Source organism: Phyllobates terribilis, unplaced genomic scaffold, assembly GCF_046119375.1.
Source record: "Phyllobates terribilis strain yellow unplaced genomic scaffold, ASM4611937v1 Scaffold_3__8_contigs__length_932513732, whole genome shotgun sequence".
NCBI classification, from domain to species: Eukaryota; Metazoa; Chordata; class Amphibia; order Anura; family Dendrobatidae; genus Phyllobates; species Phyllobates terribilis.
In genome coordinates, this window is record NW_027362763.1 from 536,701,459 (window position 1) to 536,726,070 (window position 24,612).

The 24,612-nt window shown below is 42.9% G+C and overlaps 1 protein-coding gene across 1 annotated transcript in view; it reads left to right on the forward strand.

Moving 5' to 3' along the window:
• The first annotated feature begins 8,353 nt into the window (after positions 1–8,353).
• The window catches only part of SMIM28 (small integral membrane protein 28), a 36,960-nt gene continuing 20,701 nt past the window's right edge, over positions 8,354–24,612 (forward strand). The window contains exon 1 of the mRNA XM_073673238.1: positions 8,354–8,649. Within this exon, the coding sequence (XP_073529339.1) occupies positions 8,539–8,649 (111 nt within the window). The 5' untranslated portion in view covers positions 8,354–8,538. The remainder of the gene's footprint in view (positions 8,650–24,612) is intronic.

The following is a 24,612-nucleotide window of genomic DNA, read 5'->3' on the forward strand; positions in this document are numbered from 1 at the left end:
GGTGATGAAAAGCAGAGCTATTACTATGAGAGAGACAAACATTTCTGGCTGTAAATATTTTAGCAGTTCATAGATAAGGACTGTGAATGTTTTATTGTTTGGTGCAGTGTTGTGATGACCCCACAAGTCTGATGGACACATTCCTTAGTTGATGTAGAATGACATAAATCCATGTGACACATTAATTCCTGCTCTGAAGCTTTGATGCTGTGATCAGTGGAACAAAAATGCCTGGCTACAGGTAAATCTATTATTTTTTCTTTTATCGTGTGGTGATGATGATTCATCCTTGTCCTAAGTTTTTGCCCCGTCTCCCCTACATATAGACACCCAGCTGATCATAGTTGACAAAAATTCAGTAATTTTTATATTATAATGCAACTGTTCTGAGGAAAAAACGTGGCTAACATGTAACCTCAGAATAAAAAACCTTTGATCAGAAAAATTTCTTTAAAAAGCAGACCAACATACATATTATTGTGAAAAAAACACACTAGAGGTACTGGACTCTATTGGTTTATCCCACAGAGCCCTATTGGCAAAAAGAAGGGGGTATCTCGCACAGCTAGTATACCATTTATCATAATCAAGTAATCCCTTCGTTTATACATGTAGAAAGGATTAAATAGAATCATATAGCGAGTCTTTCAGTACCTCACAAGGATAAGTGCAACCCAGTGAACAAAGTGATTGTAGTGCATAATTAAAACAAACAAGTAGGATCACTCTTCCATAGACCTCTACACTGAATATACTCGTAACATCCCTGGCGGCGTGCTGGCATGGCTTACCACCTCCCACCATGCAAGACCGCCAACTTACCTATCAGTCCAGGCTGTACACTTTGCTCCAGTATTTGCTGTATGCATGTCTCTTGTCTGATTGCTTAGGGCGGCAGCACTCCTAATGCGTCCACAGCCTATTGCTGTGAGTCACTGGATACTTAAACCCCCTCCACCCAGTAGGAGGTGCCTGAGCAACACTTTCTTTCAGTATGTTCTGTGCAACTGAGTTGTCAGGTCCGGTCCTGTATCTTGTCTGTTTCCGCCACCCTGTGGGCTGTATACCCAAGCCTGTTACATGTATCTGTGACTTCTAGTCTGTTCCGCCACCCTGGGGGCTGTATACCCAGGCCCGTTACCTGTATCTGTGACTTCTAGTCTGTTTCCGCCACCCTGGGGGCTGAGTTCCCAGGCTCATTCCTGTATCTTGTTCCGGGTTCAGTTCCTGTCTGAACTGTGTCATAGCCCGTTACCTGTTTGTCTCTATGTCCGTACCTGCCCTTTTCCTGCAGTGTCTGAACCTGCACTTAACTCCAACTCATTGTCTCTGTACTTCTGTTTGTGAGTTTTGTGTCCACTCGCTACTTCATTGTAAGTACCTTGTATGTATCTGGTTCTGCTTGTCCCGTCTCCCTGTCTCCGTATCTACCTCCTGTGTTCTAACTATCTTCCTGTGCTTCCCAGTCTGTTCCATGTGAACAGAGCCCTGTCCTGTCTGCCTGCACCTTCTGCTCTGCGGTTTCGCTCTGCCCTGTTCTGCCTCACTTGTCCACCGCACCTGCGGTTTAGTTCTGCCTCGCTTGTCCACCACACCTGCGGTTTTGCTCTGCTTGTCCACCGCACCTGCGGTTTTGCTCTGCTCTACTTGTCCACCGCACCTGCGGTTTCGCTTTGCTCTGCTTGTCCACCGCACCTGCGGTTTCGCTTTGCTCTACTTGTCCACCGCACCTGCGGTTTCACTCTGCTCTGCTTGTCCACCGCACCTGCGGTTTCGCTCTGCTCTGCTTGTCCACCGCACTTGCGGTTTCGCTCTGTTCTGCTTGTCCACCGCACCTTCGGTTTCGCTCTGCTATGCTTGTCCACCGCACCTGCGGTTTCGCTCTGCTCTGCTTGTCCACCACACCTGCGGTTTCGCTCTGTTCTGCTTGTCCACCGCACCTGCGGCTCTGTTCCTGTATCCCAGTCTGTACTGGTCCCTATCCAGCCTGCGTTCCTACCTGCCAGTACCCGCCTATCTGCATAACAGCCGTGCCTGCCAGTACCCGCCTGTCTGCATACCAGCCATGCCTGCCAGTTCCCGTCTGTCTGCATACCAGCCGTGCCTGCCAGTACCCGTCTGTCTGCATACCAGCCGTGCCTGCCCGTTCCTGCATTCCCCGGTGTGGGTCAACAGCTGTGACTGGGATCTGACCTTGAGTAGCACCTGGGCCACCTCCCACGTCCCTCCTCAGACCACGGAGTTGATTAAGCCGCCGTGTATTCGTGATCTCCCGGCTGCATCGCCGCTGACCTCCGTGCGGCAGATGAGCCGCTAACGGCTGCCATCTTGTTCTGAAATCCCGCGTAGCTGATTGGCCGCGGCCGGACCAATTAGCGACGCAGGATTTCCTGGACGGACAGACAGACGGAATAAGCCGATTATATAGTAGATGGTATACTTGCTGTGTGAGATACCCCCTTCTTTTTGCCAATAGGGCTCTGTGGGATAAACCAATAGAGTCCAGTACCTCTAGTGTGGTTTTTTTCACAATAATATGTATGTTGACAGAAATTCATCAAAGTTGGCAGAAATTTTCAAAATTTGACAGAAATTAATTAAAATGAACAAAATGTACTGATTTAATGTGTCTATTCGCAGCTTCTCGGTAGCTTTGGTATATATGTGGTAGTGTTGGGACTCTTGATGCTACTGGAGGTGGAATTACCACTTCAGAACTCTCTAGTGCTTTGTTTCCATCCATTTCTGGGTGCTTCTTGAAGTATATTTGGGGTCATTGTACTGCTGGAAGACCCATGACCTAGGATGCAAACCCAGCTTTATAACACTGGGCACTACATTGCGACCCAAAATCCTTTGGGAATCTTCACGTTTCATAATGCCTTGCACACAGTCAAGGCACCCTATGCCAGAGTCAGCAAAGCAAACACTAAATATCTTTGAACTTCACCATATTTGACTAGAAGTACTGTGTTCTTTTATTTGTAAACCACACTCCATTTTCAGTAAACAGTTGAGCGACGTGCGTTACCAAAAAGCTCTATTTTTGTCACATTTGTCCCTAAGACGCCTGCTGGCTCTCTAAAAATAGTGGAGGCTGCTTGCTGGAACTCAATAAATTGTGAGGGCCGCCTGCTGGACATCCATAAATTGTGAGGGCCGCCTGCTGAGCATCCAAATTTCAAACTTTACAGAATATACGAAAGAGAAAATTTGACCACCTCAGATGGATACGTTATATTGCAGTAGCAATATACGGTTATGTAAAGCATAGCCGGCTGATGGTCCTCTAACAATAGTAAGGGCCGACTGCTGGCCCTTTAACAATAGTAAGGGCCGCCTGATGGCACTGTAAAAATAAGCTTTGTGACTTTCAGAGTCCCTCTTTCATAAATGAAACAGGATGTGCCTGATCATGTCTCACACACCACATGGCCAGATAAGGTAGTAAAATGGTAACATTACATTTACTGGTGAATGTATTTTTCATCATTGAAAGCAATGCAAAAGTGCAAAAACGCATCAAAAACGCTGCGTGTGAACATAGCCCAAGGTCTGGAGGATCATTTTTGTTTTTGGTTATTTATTTTATCTTATATACAAATCATTACCCTGGAAAGAATTTTTCTTAACATTTTTTCCAGGAAAATACATTATAGCTTAGTTTTTCTATGTTTTGTCAGTCCGTAAAAGTAGCGTAATACTCTGACAACATTGTTCATAGCAGTGACCTAGAATTCAGAGATGCTTCCAGGGGTCTTCCCTATGCTGTTTCCATGTCATTTCAGAACTGTTTCCATCGATTTCACCAATTTTTAGGCCCCCTCCCAAGCTCCGGTGGGGGGGGGTGTCGCTGGAAAAATGCTCATGAATACCATGTAAGTCAATGGGAAACGTTACTCGAGTCGAGCACCCGAGCATTACGATTTCCTCAACCCGAGTGACGAGTACCCGAGCATTTTACTGCTCGCTCATCACTAGTATTCACCCTTTTTGCAATGAAGCCCCTAAAAATTTTTGATGCAAGCAATTAGCTTGATAAGTCACATGATTAGTGAAAGGAAGTCCACCTGTGTGCAATCTAAGGCTGTGTGCCCACAAAGCATTTTCCAAGCGTTTATGCTGTGGAATTTCCGCAGCATAAACGTTTGGGAAATGCTTTTTAATCCGTCCCCCATGGTCCCCAATGACAAGCCGCAATGTCAATGCCCATGCTGCGGATTTTTCCGCAGCATTTATGCTGTGCTCAAAAATCCGCAGCATGTCCATTAATTTTGCAGACACGCAGCGTAATCGCCGCCATTGGCTTGCATTGGACCGCGTGCCATCCGCATCACTACATGTGGATAAGCGGATATCACACGGTTCAATGTGCGGATGGTACTCAGGCCTGGAGAAGAGGAGACTCTCATCCAGACCTGGGTACGATAGAAACTGTAAAAAAAAGAATTTAAAATAAAAAATAAAGATTATACTTACCTTCCGATGTCCTCCCGGTGTTTTGTCCGCTCCGTCCGGTCTCTTGCATGGTTCGCGCTGTTGTGAAGGACCTGCCATGACGTCATTGAGTCATGTGACCTGACACATGACTGAATGATGTCACCGCAGGTCCTTCACACCACCGCTAGCAATGCAAGACACCGGACGCGGCGGAGATAACACCGGGAGGACAACAGAAGGTGAGTATAATCTTTTTTTTTTTTTTTACCATTCTTATTCTTTTTTTTTAACTAACTTGGTCACACTATATAAATCCATGCCGGTTGTATGGATTTATATAGTGTGAACAAGTTGTCAAGCACTTTTCCAAGTGATGCTAAAATTGCTTGGAAAAGCGCTTGATAACCTGCATGCAGAAATGCATGTGAAGAACGCTTCACAAACGCTTCTACCTGGCGGGAAAAACGTATGTAAAAACCGCATGCGTTTTTCCTGCCAGGGAGAAGCGTAAAAAATATGCAGCATTTCTGCATCGTGGGCACATAGCCTGAGTGCCACATGGTCTGTCAGTGCAACGCCATTAAGCAAGAGGCACCACTAACCAAAATAACACCATAAAGGCCAAGGAGATCTCCAAATAAGGCAGGGACAAAGTTGTTAAGAAGTACAAGTCAGGGCTGGTTTATAAAAAAATAAATAAATAAATTCCAATTCCTGATAATCCCCCAGAGCACCATCAAATCCATTATCATCAAATGGTAAGAACATGGTACCACAACAAACCTGCCAAGAGAGCGCTGCCAACCGAAACACTCAGCCTGAGCAAGGAGGGCATTATTCATAGAGGCATCACAGAGTCCAAAGATAACCCTGAAGGAGGTGCAGAGTTCCCAAGCAGTGACTGGAGTATCTGTCCATACGACCACAACAAGACATACATTCCATAGAGGTGGCCTTTATGGAAGAGTGGGCAGAAAAAAAGTCTTTACTTAAACACAAAAATTGTAAGGCTCGTTTTGAGTTTGCCAAAAAGACATGTGGAAGACTCCCCAAATGTATGGAGGAAGGTTCTGTGGTCAGATGAGACCAAAATTTAACTTTTTGGCAACATGGTAAATGCTAAGTTTGGCGCCAAAACAACACAGCTCATCGCCCTAAGAACACCATCCCCACAGTGAAACATGGTGGAGGCAGCATCATGCTGTTGGGATGTTTTTCAGCAGCAGAGACAGGGAAAATGGTCTGAGTCAAGGGGAAGATGGATGGTGCGAAATACAGTGATATTCTTGAGCAAAACCTGTTTCAGTCGGTCAGTGATTTGAGACTGGGACAAAGGTTCACTTTCCAACAAGACAATGAACCAAAGCGTACTGCTAAAACAACACTCGAGTGGTTTAAGGGGAAATGTGTAAATGTTTTGGAGTGGCCTAGTCGAAGCCCAGACCTTAATCCAATAGAGAATCTGTGGTCAGACTTGAATGTTGCTGTTCACTAGTGGAAACCATCTAACTTCAAGGAGCTGGAGCAGTTTTGCCTTGAGGAATGTGCAAAAATCCCAGTGGCAAGATGTGGAAAGCTCATAGAGACTCATCCAAAGCGATTTGCAGCTGTAATTGCCGCAAAATGTAGGGGGGTGAATAGTTATGCACACTGAAGTTTTCAGTTATTTTGTCCTATTTGTTGTTTGCTTCACAATAAAAAGAAAACCAAATGTTCACAGTTGTAGGCATGTTCTTTACATGAACTGATGCAAACCTTAAATAAAACAGTGAAATTCCAGGTTGTGACAAGAAAAAGGCCAAGAGGGTGAATACTTTTGCAAGCCATTATAAGACCCCATGACGCGATGTGGCCTGCCAATTATTGTGATGCCAGTATCCAACATGGCTACCTAAAGGGCGCCAAACATGCGGGGCGTGGACTCGATGATGGCGCTCAAGCACCCTCAATATTTGATTGAGTATCACTAAAGACAGACTGAGAGGGTAGTTTGCGGTGGCCATCTTCAGGGTAAGGATGGAGCTCGAGACCCAGTGACAGTCCACGGCAGTGCCATCCTGAGTGAAGGTGCCCGTCCTGAGGGTCTTGAGTACCCCATGTCTGGGGACTCGTGTGGAGGAAGAAGCCAGAGCAGCGGTCCAGAGTTCCTGCTAACTGTATACTACAGGGAGATGGTGGTGAATTCCTTCAGGAAAACACAGTAATTAAATGGGTAAAAGCATTTCTTTCCTCTTTGTATTATTCAATATTTAATGTTTCCATTTAGAACAGTTACGTGTCATATATATATGTTGTATTATTTATAGATGAAAACACCTGAAACAAATCCATGGAAATTGCATTATAATATCTATTTTATGCTCTACAGCCAAAGCATTGAGTCATTTCATACCACTCAGCTTAGTGCAAGTGAACATATGGGACTCCAATTTCAAAAGAACTATACAGATATGTATAAAAGGCTAGATTCACAGATTCTCACACAATTCTGGATGCAGTTGTTTGACACACACAGGACTGGATCATAGGATGGAAGAAAATAAGGATATATTCAGATAAAGTATACTTCACTTCGATAATAATTATAGATATTCCACACCAAAATCTGCATGAAATCCATTTGGATTCCATGTCCTCTGTATTTCAATGGGAATATGCACTTCAGTTCATATAGGCTCAATTCATCATTGCCTTTGCCCCTGTTTTTAGTCTAGTTTTGAATATTTTGTGCCTTTTTTGTTTGCACGCAATACATTATTCTATTAGCGCCCTTTTGAAGTCTGTGTTATATATGCTTGCCTGTTTTTTTTGGGGGGGGGTTTTGCCATAACTTCACTCCAATTCCCCCCTTGCATAATTTTGAGTACGCCAGTATTTTGGCACAATTTTTGCACCCCTTTACGAAACGTGCAACTTTTCTAATTTGCAACTAAACAGTTCAAAACAAAAAAAAAGTATTTTTTTTTTACTTTGCACCAAGTTCATGAATCGCGTGGGCCATTTTGAAGGATTTGGCTTAAAATAGGCAAGTAATACCACAAGACAATAAAGGAAAGTAACTTAAAACAACGCAAATTGAGGTCATGGGGTGTACTGTTCCACCCTAGTTTTAAAATATATTCTATATTTTTTTGTATAAATAAATGAAGCGACATATCACTTATTGATGTACTTTCCATGTAGAAGCCGCGTCGGTAAGCTACACGCAGATTGGCCCCATTGAATGACTCAATCATCATCAACGTGTAAATCAGCCTCAGAATTTCGAAGGTTTCCCTTGGATTTCCATTGAGGATTATCTTGGAAATCTTTAACTTTTTTTCAGAATCCAGAATCTTTTAAGTAAGACGTGTCACAATCACAATAGTAGATAGCCGCAAATATCGCAATAGTGAATTGCAGTAAATAATGAGTTAAACTCCAGTTATTAGAGCAAACTGTTAACACCGCTAGCGTATGACGCTGAATTTTGCAGTCTTATCGTAATCGTATCTTCCAAATAGCGAAAAGCTCTTATAGGCTAAAAGCTTTCCACAGATTTATCATTAACATCTAAACGCTAATGGTTCTAAATAATTCAGCATGTCACTTAGCCCATGTCCTTGCTTCCTCTGACCTCTGCTGCTCTTCCCCCTAGAGCGTTCAGTATATACATCTCTGCGCCACATCCTATACTAGAACTTTAGACAAAAGCACATTTTATTGTTTTCTTTACAAGGGGTTAATGGATGACTCTCTTTTTACTACGGGATCCAAATGCACAAGGTTATTTGTCCGGAATCAGACCATGTGCCTTGCAATTCTCCTTTAATAATCTTAATGCCGTGCAGTATCCAATCACATCTCTGCCCTTCCCTGATACCTGATGCCAGCTTTCTGGTAATGTAGGCCAGTGTAACAAATCCACACAGATTGACTTGGGCTGATGGTGTAGCCTGTGTTTTTTTTCCACTGTAGTTAATAATAGGGAGAGAACTTATCCCAATGATCATTAGCTCTCAGGCCTCCATCTGTGTCGGGGGAGACAACGATAGGGATTGTGGGACAATTAGTCATTCGTGGTTGGGAATTTAGGCAACAGCAACATCATTTCTCAGAATGCGTTGGCTCTTGGATAGTAGCTGGAGTAAATTTGGACATGCAGGAAGGGGCACCTATGAGTGGATGACCAGTGAACCTGCAGTACCCCTGGTTGACACAAAGTTGCAGGTAAGAACTTTTCTCACGGCACATATTACCCTGATCTATAGAGTTTTTGCATTCTCGTATCGTAGTCAAATTCGTAGTATTGCCATAAGCTTTGCACGCTTTCGCAAAATAGGTATTTGATCATTAAACATTTCTAAATTTGTAAAAAGCAAAGTGATTACATAATATTTCATTAGAAGGAGATCTGGAGTTATGTATTTTCTATATCTAAAGTTTTCCTTTAAATCAAAAATCTACAATATTTGCACAATATTGAGATGAAATAGAACTATGCCTGGGGGACAGAAGTGACTTGATATAGTTGTCAGAAGTGTTTCAAAGGAAGTTTGTACTATGATGATGGCATTATGTCGATTTTATTACATCACATTATTTAATACATTTCTGATTTTATAATACCTGGTAGTAGAAGACTAAAAATCTTCATTATTCTGTGTAGTTATGTTAAGTAACCTAAATTATACACAACAGCACAGACTGACCATGCAATACAAGTTTTAATATTCACAGTTCAATAATTGCTAATGTTAGTAACACTACCTGAATCAGTCACTTATTCCGTACACCCATACTGATGGATAAAACTGTTAATACTGACAAGGTAAAAACTATAGGATGTTCATATGTAAGGAAAGCAACTGATCATCATTGCCGTCACGGATAATGAACAATTTACTAAAAGAAAAGAAAAAAATCTATAATACATTTCACTAATACAGCGCATTACGGATAGGATACTAAGTAACTATATGGCCATGATGGCACAAATTTGAAATAACAATCGTCAATTTATTAATAAGTTCAATTTATTTTTGAACCCGTGAAATAGATTTGATAGTGTATTATGAGCCCTCATGCTTTCTATAGTATCTCCTTATATACGTCTCCCCTCACCAACCTGTAGATCGTAGACCCTCGCAGGCTGCTCCTCTTTCCCTCTGTACTAGTCTGTCACTCATTTAGACATGTATATTGTACTTGCTTTCTATCTTATGTTATAGGCTTATATTATGTATTACCGCTATGCATTCTCTATATATTAGCCTATTTTATGTTCTGTAAACCCTGTTTGCACCTTTTCCATATATACAGTATCCTGGAATTAATTCAATCAATTCTGAGTTTCCATATTTTTCCTATTCTTGCAACTGTATATTTTTTTAAATGGGGAAAAAAATATTTTTAGTTATCCTTTATGTAAGTGCAGCCTTATAATGAACTAATAATGATCTCACTTTCCATCACTTTACAACCTTGAAAATGATAAATGTCATAGGCATACATGGACGGCAGGCAGGAATGATGCTCATAAACCTGCTAAGTTCTGAAAAACTCATTAAATTGTGCTAAACCTTTCTAATACAATTCTACAAGGCTCACAGCATATCCATTTATCTTACAATTGGCCTGAAACACCAGATTGTGAACAAAGTGTACTCTCATTATAAAGCTTCCTGCTATTGTGCCCCATCGCTACAAACATTATTTTTCATTAATATATAATGTCACCACCTCTGTATATTGTAGGGCATTATTATTTGCTGACAGCATCCATGCACAATGTACATATATTATACAGCATTTTAACCCCAAGGTATTATACTAGATTTTATCATAGTTTTCCCTAGGGACCAGAATTCATAATTATGCAGCATGGTCACCTCTGTATATTCTAATGCATCATTAAGTACAAGTATAGTGCCTTTTATATACAGTATCATCATCCCTGCATTTTATAGTGCATTAATACAGTTATGTGAAAAAGTTTGGGCACCCCTATTAATCTTAAGCTTAATGTTTTATAAAAATTGGTGTTTTTGCAACAGCTATTTCAGTTTGATATATGTAATAACTGTTGGACACAGTAATGTTTATGCCTTGAAATGAGGTTTATTGTACTAACAGAAAATGTGCAATCTGCATTCAAACAAAATTTGACAGGTGCATAAGTATGGGCACCCTTATCATTTTCTTGTTTTAAATACTCCTACCTACTTTTTGCTGACTTACTAAAGCACTTTTTTTGGTTTTGTAACCTCATTGAGCTTTGAACTTCAGAGCCAGGTGTATGCAATCATGAGAAAAGCTACTTAAAGTGGCCACTTGCAAGTTGTTCTCCTGTTTGAATCTCCTCTGAAGAGTGGCATCATGGGCTCCTCAAAACAACTGTCAAATGATCTGAAAACAAAGATTATTCAACATAGTTGTTCAGGGGAAGGATACAAAAAGCTGTCTCAGAGATTTAACCTGTCAGTTTCCACTGTGAGGAACATAGTAAGGAAATGGAAGATCACAGGGACAGTTCTTGTTAAGGCCAGAAGTGGCAGGCCAAGAAAAACATCAGAAAGGCAGAAAAGAAGAATGGTGAGATCAGTCAAGGACAATCCTCAGACCACCTCCAGAGAGCTGCAGCATCAACTTGCTGCAGATGGTGTCACTGTGCATCGGTCAACTATACAACGCACTTTGCACAAGGAGAAGCTGTATGGGAGAGTGATGCGAAAGAAGCCGTTTCTGCAAGCACGCCACAAACAGAGTCGGCTGAGGTATGCAAAAGCACATTTGGAGAAGCCAATTTCTTTTTTGAAGAAGGTCCTGTGGACTGATGAAATCAAGATTGAGTTGTTTGGTCATACAAAAAGGCGTTATGCATGGCGGCAAAAAAACACAGCATTCCAAGAAAAACACTTGCTACCCACAGTGAAATTTGGTGGAGGTTCCATCATGCTTTGGGGCTGTATGGCCAATGCCGGCACCGGGAATCTTGTTAAAGTTGAGGGACGCATGGATTCCACTCAGTATCAGCAGATTCTTGACAATAGTGTTCAAGAATCAGTGATAAAGTTGAAGTTACGTAAGGGATGGATCTTTCAGCAAGATAATGATCCAAAACACCGCTCCAAATCTACTCAGGCATTCATGCAGAGGAACAATTACAATGTTCTGGAATGGCCATCCCAGTCCCCAGACCTGAATATCATTGAACATCTGTGGGATCATTTGAAGAGGGCTGTCCATGCTCGGCTACCATCAAACTTAACTGAACTGGAATTGTTTTGTAAAGAGGAATGGTCAAAAATACCTTCATCCAGGATCCAGGAACTCATTAAAAGCTACAGGAAGCGACTAGAGGCTGTTATTTTTGCAAAAGGAGGATCTACTAAATATTAATGTCACTTTTCAGGTGAGGTGCCCATACTTATGCACCTGTCAAATTTAGCTTGAATGCAGATTGTACATTTTCTGTTAGTACAATAAACCTCATTTCAAGGCAGAAACATTACTGTGTCCAACAGTTATTACATATATCAAGCTGAAATAGCTGTTGCAAAAACACCAATTTTTATAAAACAATAAGCTTAAGATTAATAGGGGTGCCCAAACTTTTTCATATGACTGTATATAGCCATAGGATTATCAAGTGAAATGATTTCCATATATTATATAGGGACAATACTCCCTGGGATTATAGAACATTAATATTATATACCATCATCATCTCTGTATTTTGTAGTGACTTATTATAGGGGGAACACTATCATGTGCAATGTTATATAGCGTTATTACTTCTGTGCATTACAGAACTTTATTACCATATAGGATCATCAGCCTTGTGCCTTGTACATCACTATTACATATCATTCCCTCCATGTATTACATCAGGTGTGATATTATATAGCCTTATTTATGAGCCTTACAGAACTGTATTTCCATATAGGATTATCAGCCCTGTGCATTCTACATCACTCTTACATAACATCATCACCGCCATGTATTACATCAGGTGTGATATTATATAGCATTATTACTTCTGTGAATTACAAAACTTTATTACCATATAGGATTATCAGCCTTGCACATTGGGCATCACTATTACATAGCATCATCCCCTCCATGTATTAAATCAGGTGTGACATTATATAGCATTATTATTTATGGGCCCTAAAGAACTGTATTTCTATATAGGATCATCAGCTCTGTGCATTGTACATCACTATTATATAGCATCATCCCCTCCATGTATCACATCAGGTGTGATATTATATAGCATTGTTACTTCTGTGCATAACAGAACTGTATTACCATATAGGATTATCAGCCCCATGCATTGTGCATCACTATTATATAGCATCATCCCCTCCATGTATTACATCAGGTGTGATATTATATAGCATTGTTACTTCTGTGCATAACAGAACTGTATTACCATATAGGATCATCAGCCCCATGCATTGTGCATCACTATTATATAGCATCATCCCCTCCATGTATTACATCAGGTGTGATATTATATAGCATTATTGTTTATGTGCCTTTCAGAACTGTATTACCATATAGGATCATCAGCCCCATGCATTGTACATCACTATTATATAGCATCATCCCCTCCATGTATTAAATCAGGTGTGACATTATATAGCATTATTATTTATGGGCCCTAAAGAACTGTATTTCTATATAGGATCATCAGCTCTGTGCATTGTACATCACTATTATATAGCATCATCCCCTCCATGTATCACATCAGGTGTGATATTATATAGCATTATTGTTTATGTGCCTTTCAGAACTGTATTACCATATAGGATCATCAGCCCCATGCATTGTACATCACTATTACATAAAGTCATCACCTCCATGTATTACATTATGTGCAATGTTATATAGCGTTATTACTTCTGTGCATTGCAGAACATTATTACCATATAGGATCATCAGCCCTCTGTATTGTATTCCACTATTATACAGCATTACCTCCATGTATTCCATGGTAGTGCAGCACTATATTGTAAATCATTATGACTGCTATGCATTGTACGTCATTATCATACAGACTCATCTGCCCTCTGCATTATAGGTAAATGCACACTGATCCTTGATAAAGGATGAAAATAAGCAGCACAACATGAATGCAGACACAGAGATAAGCCACAAAATCCAATCCTGCGCAACCGCTGACAAATGTAGTCTTTGTGTCCGTAATAACCATCAGTAGTTACTGTATGTTGTATCTACACAATCAAAAACGCAATGCTCAATTGGTTTAATGATACAAGGAGGAGATCGCATAGTCCATGTACAATCTGCCAGAGCCTGGGCTAAACATTTACCTCCATGGGTACTGTATAGTGATCATTTCTGTTTTTAATGACAAAATTGGATTCATGCAGAATGGAAAGGTTCAAGTGATAGTAGCCTAATCCTCCTGTGGTGCAGTATTATTACCCATATGATTGCTATTATAAAAAAAAGATATACTGAGGGAACTGCAGACAAGGCCCAAGCTAGTCCAAAAATTGGCCCCACTTTGCCCGTCAACTGACACCAAACTTCCATGAATAATTGCATTGGACCTTGACAGTTCTACTTGTCTATGGGTTTAATTTATAGGCAAAAATGGGACCTCAGTTAATCTTTATAGAATCATAGAATGTTAAAGTAGGAGGGGACCTCCAGTGTCATCTGGTCCAACCCCCTGCTCAATGCAGGATTCACTAAACCATCTCAGACAGATGTCTGTCCAGCCTCTGCTTGAAGACGTTCATTGAAGGAGAACTCACCACCTCTCGTGGCAGCCTGTTCCACTCATTGATCACCCTAACTGTCAAAAAGTTTTTTCTAACATCTAATCTGTATCTTCTCCCATTTAGTTTCATCCCATTGCTTCTAGTCTTTCCTTGTGCAAATGAGAATAAAGCTGATCCCTCCACAGTGTGACAGTCCTTCAGATATTTGTAAACAGCTATTAAGTCTTGTCTCAGTCTTCTCTTTTGCAAGCTAAACATTCCCAAATCCTCTAACCGTTCCTCATAGGACATTGTTTGTAGACTGGTCACCATCCTGGAAGCTCTTCTCTGAACTTGCTCCAGTTTCTTCATTTCTTTTTTAAGATGTGGTGCTCAGAACTGGACACAGTATTCCAGATGAGGCCTAACCAAAGAGGAGTTAAGGGGGATAATTACTTCACATGATCTAAACTGTATGCTTCTGTTAATGCAACCCAGAATAGTGTTTGCCTTTTTTGCTGCTGCATCACACAGTTGACTCATGTTCAGTCTGTGGTCTATTAGTATACCCAAGTCTTTTTCACATGTGCTGTTGCTTAGCCCTATTCCACCCACTCCATAGGGACCTATAAAACATTTGTACACCTGAAAGGTAAGTATTGGTAATATAGTTCCCTCTTCTATTTCTGTCTATTTGTAGAGTGTAAAAAAAAAGAAAATAAATAACACAAATGCATCTTTATGACCATGTGGTTTAAACCCTTCTCCAACACCTCAACTCTCCAGTGAATGTATATCATGGGGGATATGACTGAATATAGGAGATATGGAACAAAGTAAAGGGAAACAAAGTGACTCTAGAGGACACAATGTTTACTGATGTAACTAGGTGAGAGGCGGCAGCTGTGGGTGAAGTACTCGTTTTCCATGCCCCGGCACGCTTATTGAGGAAGGGAGTCTTGGATTGGTGTGTGGGCTTTGCCTGTGGGGGCACTACGCCCTTGCAGGCCATATGAGGCCAGTGACTTCGGATGACCATGACCAGACAGTGTAAAGTTTAATGAGGGAGACCAGCAACCAAATGTAAACAGCCTTTTACTGAACATAAACTTGGTGAGGATTGTGTACAATAGATCGCGGGTGTATAACTTCACGAACATTTCCTTTACAACATGAAGCATCTTTTCACACAGTCTCTCTACTTCTTCAAGGCTTACATGTTTCTGCCCTCAAGTTCCTCTGCCTTGACAACAGCCCAGTACATTGGTACAGTCCAGTAAGTGAGAGTCCTGTCCTCAACCCGCGGTTCTGCGGCCTCCTTTCCCTTAGGGGAACTAGTTTGCCAATATGGTCGTTATTTAACCTCTTTGTTTGCTGACGCCTTGGAAAGACCACTCAGGGCACTCTCTTCATCTCATGTTCCCTGTTCTGTCCTGGCCCGTTACCTCTCTGTATGGAAAACTCGGAGCTGTGCTGCTAGGCGTTCTGTCCCAGTACCCGTCTCCAGTACATCACTCTGTCCTTTTGTCACTTTTCCTTTCTCTACTCCGGATCTAGCTATCCACTGCCTCAGTCTCCACTCACGTCAGGGACACCCATGTTATTCAGCTCTGCTGACTAGTCAGACCTTAGGTCTGCTTCTGTTGCATGCTGGGCATTATCAGTCTTCCTGACAGGAAACTGCCTCTCTCCCTTCACCTGGGCTAGTCCCAAACATTAATCCTAACTCTTCCTACTGTTGGGCAAAATGCTATCACTAATAATGCATGTCACAATACACATTACAGCAATACGCGTGTCTTCAAGGCGGAACATGGGCAGTATGTCCATCTCCTTACACCAAGAAAGTATGAATGCGGGTTTTATTTGTCAACGCATTTCGAAGTACACAAACTTCTTCATCAGGACAAACCACAATAAACCACTTTTGATTATTTATTCTCAAAAGTCTCAATTCACGGTGTGGTAAGATGACTCACTCGGCCGCTTTCGGAAGTAGACTTAGGAACCAGGTTTTCTCTGCAGGCTTTATTGTATGGCATAAAGCCCTGCAGCTCCAGCAAAATAAACACGGCCTTACTGGCTAAACAACAAAACAAAAGATAAAACTATAGCACAGTCCTATAGTATAACTTGTATAACCCTATACAACTATAGTATAGGGTTCGCCCACACAGGTTGTAGTCCCAGCCTTCAGCTCCTTCCTGAGTTGTGGCTTTTCCAGTCTGGAGACCTTGCCTCTGCAAACAACCAGAAAAATAAATAGTGACTGAGCATTTAAACCTTGCTCAGTGACACACTGAGGGGAGGTAGTGTGAATGGCTTCCCACCCTCTTTGCCATTCACAAAAAAACCTACCCTTTAATGAGTTAACCCCCAACACATAACATACTGGCAGAAGTTTTGCAGGTTTCAGTTCACACAGGCTAGCAACCTGAGTGACACATACAGTACAGAAAAAGTATGAAACAACTGAAAATGTGTCTTATATTCTAGGTTCTTCAAAGTAGCCACCTTTTGCTTTGATGACTGCTTTGCACACTCTTGGCATTCTCTTGATGAGCTTCAAGAGGTAGTCACCGGAAATGGTCTTCCAACAATCTTGAAGGAGTTCCCAGAGATGCTTAGCACTTGTTGGCCCTTTTGCCTTCACTCTGCGGTCCAGCTCACCCCAAACCATCTCGATTGGGTTCAGGTCTGGTGACTGTGGAGGCCAGGTCATCTGGCGTAGCACCCCATCACTCTCCTTCTTGGTCAAATAGCCCTTACACAGCCTGGAGGTGTGTTTGGGGTCATTGTCCTGTTGAAAAATAAATGATGGTCCAACTAAACTTAAACCGGATGGAATAGCATGCTGCTGCAAGATGCTGTGGTAGCCATGCTGGTTCAGTATGCCTTCAATTTTGAATAAATCCACAACAGTGTCACCAGCAAAGCACCCCCACACCATCACACCTCCTCCTCCATGCTTCACGGTGGGAACCAGGCATGTAGAGTCCATCTGTTCACCTTTTCTGCGTCGCACAAAGACACGGTGGTTGGAAACAAAGATCTCAAATTTGGACTCATCAGACCAAAGCACAGATTTCCACTGGTCTAATGTCCATTACGTGTGTTCTTTAGCCCAAACAAGTCTCTTCTGCTTGTTGCCTGTCCTTAGCAGTGGCTTCCTAGCAGCTATTTTACCATGAAGGCCTGCTGCACAAAGTCTCCTCTTAACAGTTGTTGTAGAGATGTGTCTACTGCTAGAACTCTGTGTGGAATTGACCTGGTCTCTAATCTGAGCTGCTGTTAACCTGCGATTTCTGAGGCTGGTGACTCGGATAAACTTATCCTCAGAAGCAGAGGTGACTCTTGGTCTTCCTTTCCTGGGGCGGTCCTCATGTGAGCCAGTTTCTTTGGAGCGCTTGATGGTTTTTGCAACTGCACTTGGGGACACATTCAAAATTTTCCCAATTTTTCGGACTGACTAACCTTCAATTCTTAAAGTAATGATGGCCACTCTTTTTTCTTTACTTAGTTGCTTTTTTCTTGCCATAATACAAATTCTAACAGTCTATTCAGTAGGACTATCAGCTGTGTATCCACCAGACTTCAGCACAACACAACTGATGGTCCCAACCCCATTTATAAGGCAAGAATTCCCACTTATTAAACCTGACAGGGCACACCTGTGAAGTGAAAACCATTTCCGGTGACTACCTCTTGAAGCTCATCAAGAGAATGCCAAGAGTGTGCAAAGCAGTCATCAAAGCAAAAGGTGGCCACTTTGAAGAACCTAAAATATAATACATATTTTCAGTTGTTTCACACTTTTTTGTTAAGTATATAATTCCACATGTGTTAATTCATAGTTTTGATGCCTTCAGTGTGAATGTACAATTCTCATAGTCATGAAAATACAGAAAAATCTTTAAATGAGAAGGTGTGTCCAAACTTTTGGTCTGTACTGTATCTCCCCTCGTATTTCACACCAGTGTCTCTGTCACAACGGGTAAAATCTGACTTCACTAAATACAGATTTTACCTATGTATTGAGTTCAGAAGCAGGAAGAAGCAGGAAGAAGCAGATAACTCTGATAAGACAAATTACAATTTCTTATTTTCATGTGTACTATTAATTTATGAAATAAAAATGTATGGTTACTTTATGAGACTAAGTTTGTTAAAAAATAGTAATTGAAATAGACTTTTGCAATCTTTCTATATGCCATATTTAAACAAGTAATTCTAAATGTGTGCATGCAAACATAGACAGTGATCCATAGGCACAGACTCAACACCTTGACGAAACTGCAATGGAGAACAAGTGCCCTTATGTTTTTTTGTGAGTTTATTTGACTTGAGTGGTTAAATCATGATCTATAGGAAGAAGAAATTGTAAATGACAGTATATAATGGTTTGCACTGTGGAGGCATCATGCTATCGACTAAATCTAATAACATATGGCTGTGTCATAGAAACCATGACTGAAGTATAACCATCTGTTCAAAAGCATATCTTAAGTATTACATAAGTGTACACACTGAGCCGCAGTCATCTCCCCACTTAACCACAAATCACAAGATACCATAAATGATGATGATGCACCATATAGGATCCGCATGTGTAATAATAGCAGCATTGACGTAACTAGAGTCTGATTGACCCCGTTGCAAAATTTGGACCTGTGCCACCCCCATATGTTGGTCAGGTGTATGGAGCCCTGTAGCGTTCTAAATCCTATAAGGACATACGAGTAACCCCATCCCATTATGTGGTAATGTCCCCCATGTCCTTCCTGGTATATATGTCCCCCCTTCTGGGCCCATCATAGTACATATGTCCTCTATCCTGGTATATATGTTCCCCATCCTGGTATATATGACCTCCATCCTGGTATACATGTTCCCCATCCTGGTATGTTTTCCATCCTGGTATATATATTTCTCCCATTGTGGGCACATCCTGTATATATTTTCTCCATCCTGGTATAGAAGTCCCTTATCCTGGGCTTCATCCTGGTATATATATCCGCTATCCTGGTATATATGTCCTCTATCCTGGGCCCCATCCTGGTATATATATCCCCCATTGTGTTATATATGTTCCCCATCCTGGCCCCATTGTGTTATATATGTTACCTATCCTGGGCCCATTGTGGTATATATGTCCTCCATCCTGGTATATATATCCCTCATCCTGGTATATGTCCTCCATTCTGCCCCTGTTCTTTAATACATAGAGAAAAATAAACAATTGTACTCACCTTACTCTGCCGCACGGTGTCCACTTCTGAAGCTGGCAGCTGGCTTCACCGTGCAAGCGATGGGAGCGCATGATGTCACTGCTATGTGCCCACAGTCACGTGCACGTCGATGTCAGCTGCTGGCCTCTGATTGGACGGCAGCATGTATTGCAGCGCATGAACTCGGTGGGTCTCTGCAACACAATACAGGGGTACGGTCGCCGTCGCGAGCTCTGCAACTGCAATTGTTACTCCCCTGAATAGCAGGATTACTTATATTATCATAAAATACATAACTATTAGAATAGCAGGCAGAACAAATGCTAAGGGCTTCAGCAATTTTGGGGACCTATTTCCCTATTTAGGAGATGAGATGGAAAGAAATAGAGTTAAAGAGACAGTGAAAAATGTAATACAGATTGCAGGGAGACTATGAAGGAAAAGTGATATGTGGCAGAGTGGAAAGCAGTGTGTGCATGCTAGAGTCAGCCTGTACAGCTGTCTATTGGAGAAAATGGGCCCAGTCTTGTGTCCAATCACCTTTGCTAATAGTTGGTAAATACCTATGCTGAACTTCTCCAGAAAAAATACTTTATTTATAGAAAACAGGGTAGCGGAGAAGTAGCTCAAGAGTCAAACACCAGATCTCTCTATTTTGGGTGCCTGAACTCAGTACCATAATAGGGACCCAGTTTGAACCTCACTTATAGGGCCTCTACTCATCTTTGTATGCCACCGAATGGAGATTGAATAAATTTTAGGCTGTGATGTTCTTTTGCTAACTGCTAAAAATGGTCATGGTAAAGGTAGACCCCAGTCTAAACTTTGCTTTGGGACCCCATGGCTTTTTGTTATGACTTTGGCCACAGGCACGTTGAAATTCACCAGAAAAATGGCACAAGATGCCATATGCTATGGGAAAGTGCACTTTTTTTCTCTTTCATGAGTTGATAAATCTGTGTGCCTTTTTTACCAAGTCTTAAAAACACTAAAACGCGTTGTTTACACATGGCTTGATTAAGAAATAGGTTATTAGTAGTGTTGAGCGAACATGCTCGACACTGCTTGGTACTCGCCCGAGCATCACGCTACTCAGGATGTTCGGCGAGCACCGAGCATTTCCGGGTTACTCGGGCGGGAGCTCGGGTCTCCGCCCTGCATGTTTGGCGCTCTTTACAGAACCAATGAACATGCAGGGATTGCCAGCCAGTCACTGTAATGCCGCAGCCATGTTGGTTGTGGGCATTACATTGATTGGCTGGCCGCACAGCGTCACCTCGAGTATTTAAAACCGGGCGCTGCCATCTTGGACACAGACGGCTGGGATCAGACAGTGTAGGGACAGCGCTGCTGATTTAGGGAGAGATATATACTGCGAAATAGTTAGTGTAGGGTCTGTAAAGGCTGCCAGATCAAACAAACAGTCCTTCTCAGGACTAATATCCATCCCAGATATCAGGCAGGCAGGCAGGCTGTATAGGAGATGCAGTGGTTATACCAGCAAACGCTGCATTACAGTCCTGTGTGCTCCTGTTGCTGAAATTGCTGGACTTAGCTCCAGGTCTCGGGGGCCAGGAAAAATCCTTTTTTTTTCATCTAAATCCTTTTTTTTTTTCCTCCTTCACACTGTACAAATACCCGTCTTATTAACCTTTTGGTGTCCCCCCCCCCCTTCAAAAAAAAAAAGTGTGTCTGTGACAGTTCAGACACAAATATATCTGTTTAAAATAGTCTGGTGTAGGCCAGAGAAACAGAAGTGTGGTTTTGCAGTTCCACGGTTCAAACCTCTGTATTATCGACTTTTGGGCCATTTGTACTTAAAAACAAAACAGTTTGAGTGTGTCGCTCACTGTTCAGCCGCAAATATATATATTTAAAAAAGTCTGGTATACACCAGTAAATTATAACTGTGGTATTGCTGTTCGACGGTAAAAAATCTCTATTAGGCTGAGTTCACACGATGCGTTTTTCATGCGTTTCCGCGGCGTTTTTGCAGTTGCGTAAACGCCGCGGAAACGCATGAAAAACGCATGGTAGAAGGGCAGCAATGTTCCCCAATGGAAATCCGCATGTGCTGTGCCCATGATGCGGATTTTTCCGCAACGTAAACGCTGCGGTCAAAAATCCGCAGCATGTCAATTAATTTTGCGGAAACGCTGCTCTTTTGCCGCCATTGACTTGCATTAGACAGCATGGAATCTGCATCACTGTATATGTTGATGCGCTTTTCATGCGGTCTAATGTGCGGATGGTACCCGGGTGTGGATGAGAGGACTCTCATCCAGACCTAGGTACCATTAAAAAAAAAAGAATAAAGTAAAAAATATATATATTCTCACCTTCTGACGGCCCGCGCAGCGTCCTGCCGGCTTCCCGCGCACTTCGCGGTTGAATGAAGGACCTTCGCTGACGTCAGAGTCATGTGACGGGTCACGTGACGCTGACGTCGGAAGGTCCTACAGTCTTCACTGCCGGCAGCCGGGACCGATGAAGCAGGACACCGGGGGCCATCAGAGGGTAAAGTATAGATTTATTTTTTATTTTTTGACATCACACACTATATAAATCCATGCCGGCTGCATGGATTTATATAGTGTGAAGTTGACAAGCACTTTCCAAGTGATGCTAAAATCGCTTGGGAAGCGCTTGTCAACCCGCATGCGGAAATGAAAGTGAAGACCGCTTCATTTCCGCATGTCCCTGGCAGGAAACCGCATGTACAATCCGCATGCGTTTTTTCCTGCCAGAGAGATGCAGAAACGCTCAGGAAAAAATCCTGAGCATTTCTGCATCGTGTGCACATACCCTTACTCAGCTTTTGGTATTTTTTCCGTAAAGAAAAACAGTAATAGTTTCTCCCTGATTCTTCAGATTGTTTAAAAGAGTCGGGTGTAGGCCAGAGAAATAGAACTGTGGTTTTCCTCTTCCTCGGTTCTAATCTACTTTTTATTACCCTTTTTCCATTGATAGTGCGAGTGTAAGCTATTTTACTTCCTTTACAATGGGCAAGACGCGTGGCAAGGGACGTGGAACTGGACGTTCTGGTGATGGTGTGTGCAGATGACGGGGCCGTGGCCAAGGTGAAAATGTGCCACAACCAACAGCCACATCTTCTCGCTCCCACTTCTTGACCGAATTACTAGGGATGCACAGAACAACACCAGTATTGCGAACTGATCAGTGTGAACAGATTATTAATTGGATAGCAGAAAATACTTCCAGTTACCTGGGCACCACCACCTCCGGTCTGTCTTCCACAAGGTCAAATCTTAGTAGCCGTGAGTCTCGACCGCATACTCCTCCTCACCCTGATGCTCCTTCCTCCCACCATGCCGAGTGTCATCAGACAGCAACTGATCCCACACTTGGACACTCTGAAGAGCTGTTCACTGGTCCATTTCCAGATTTGTGCCCCTCGCCTGCTCCGCTTGAAGTGGTGGAAGAGGAGATCCCATGTAGCGATGCCCAAATATTTGAACAGCCACGGCCACAGGAAGTCGACGCTGGCAAATTGTCACAAGAGGTGGACAATGACGAGACACAATTGCCACGAAGTGAGGAGGTGGATCGTGGTACGCAAGTGGAAGAGGAGGAGGTTGTGGATGATCTAGTAACTGACCCAACGTGGCAGGAGGACATGCAGAGCGAGGCCAGCAGCACAAAGGGTGAGGGAGGCAGAGTACCCCAACAGGCAGGAAGAAGCAGTGTGGTGGCCGCACACAGAAGGCAGGCAACAGTTCCCCGTAACACCAACACGAGGGACGTTGCCAGTACAACCTGTAGGTCATCCAGAGTCTGGAAATTTTTTAAAGACTCAACTGATAACCCCAAAAAGGCCATTTGTACCACCTGCCATGCCAGCATCAGCAGGGGTGACAAAACTACCAGCCTGACCACCACCAGCATGATCAGGCACATGGCAGCAAAGCACCCGACTTTGTGGGGTGAACCCCAGGGTCCACGACCAGTGTCAGCGGGTGTCACCACTGCTTCTTCCGCTGTTGTGCGTGCAATAGAACCCCCTGTTGTGTGTGCAAGGCAATCCCGTGTCCATACTGCATGCAAAGATGCCCCCTCCTCTCAGGCTTCACTTGTTATGGCAGTTTCTCAAGAAACAGCATCAACGTCCACGTCCTACCGCAGCGTTCAATTGTCCATATCCCAGACCTTTGAGTTGTGAGTTGTGGACAGCTGTGAAAGAGCAGGCAGATCTGTGGCTGAGACCGCTGAACCTACATCCAGGCATGGTCGTGTGTGACAATGGCCGTAACCTGGTGACGGCTCTGAGGCGAGGCGAGATCACACACAAACCATGCCTGGCTCATGTGCTTAACCTCGTGGTTCAGCGGTTTCTTAAATCGTACCTCGCGTTGCCAGATCTGCTCGTCAAAGTATGCCGCCTGTCAGAGCTCATTTTCACAAGTCGGCTACAGCTTCCGCCGCCCTTGCTGTGTTACAGCAGCGTTTGCAGCTTCCGTCACACCGACTGGTGTGTGATGTTCCCACACGTTGGAACTCTACCCTCCACATGTTGCAAAGAATTTGTGAGCAGAAGAGAGCAGTTGTGGAGTACCAGCTGCAACAAGGCCGTCAATATTCAGATTAGACTCCCCACATAAGACCTCAGAAGTGGACCTGGATGTCTGACATATGTACCATCTTGACAAACTTTGAGGAGTCCACCAAGATTGTGAGTGGCGATGACTCCATCATTAGCGTCAGCATTCCACTTGTCTGTCTTTTGCAACGCTCTCTGCAGAGAATTAAAGAGGAGGCATTGCAGCCAGAGTATGATGAGATGGATCAAGAAGCCGTAGCGGTCGATTACACACAGCCCAGCCTCATCTCATCCCAACGTGCATTGGGGGACAATGAGGGAGAGGAGGAGGAGGAGGAAGAACAGGAGCTTGTAATATGCGCTGTAGATGGTAGTACCTGTACAACTGTCATACCGTCGGTTCAGCGTGGGTGGCCTGAGGACAGGGGGTGGGAGAGGAGGAGGAGGAGAGCATGGTCAGTCGTCATCTTGGTGAGGACACGGAAGTCTTGCCCGTTACCAGTCTGCCACGCATGGCTGACTTTATGTTACGCTGCCTTAACCGTGACCCTCGCGTTGTCAAAATGTTGGGTGTCATTACTGGTTGGTGACACTTTTAGACCCCCGCTACAAGGAGAACTTTCACTCTCTTGTTCCTGAGGTGGAGAGGTCTACAAAAATGGGGCAGTAC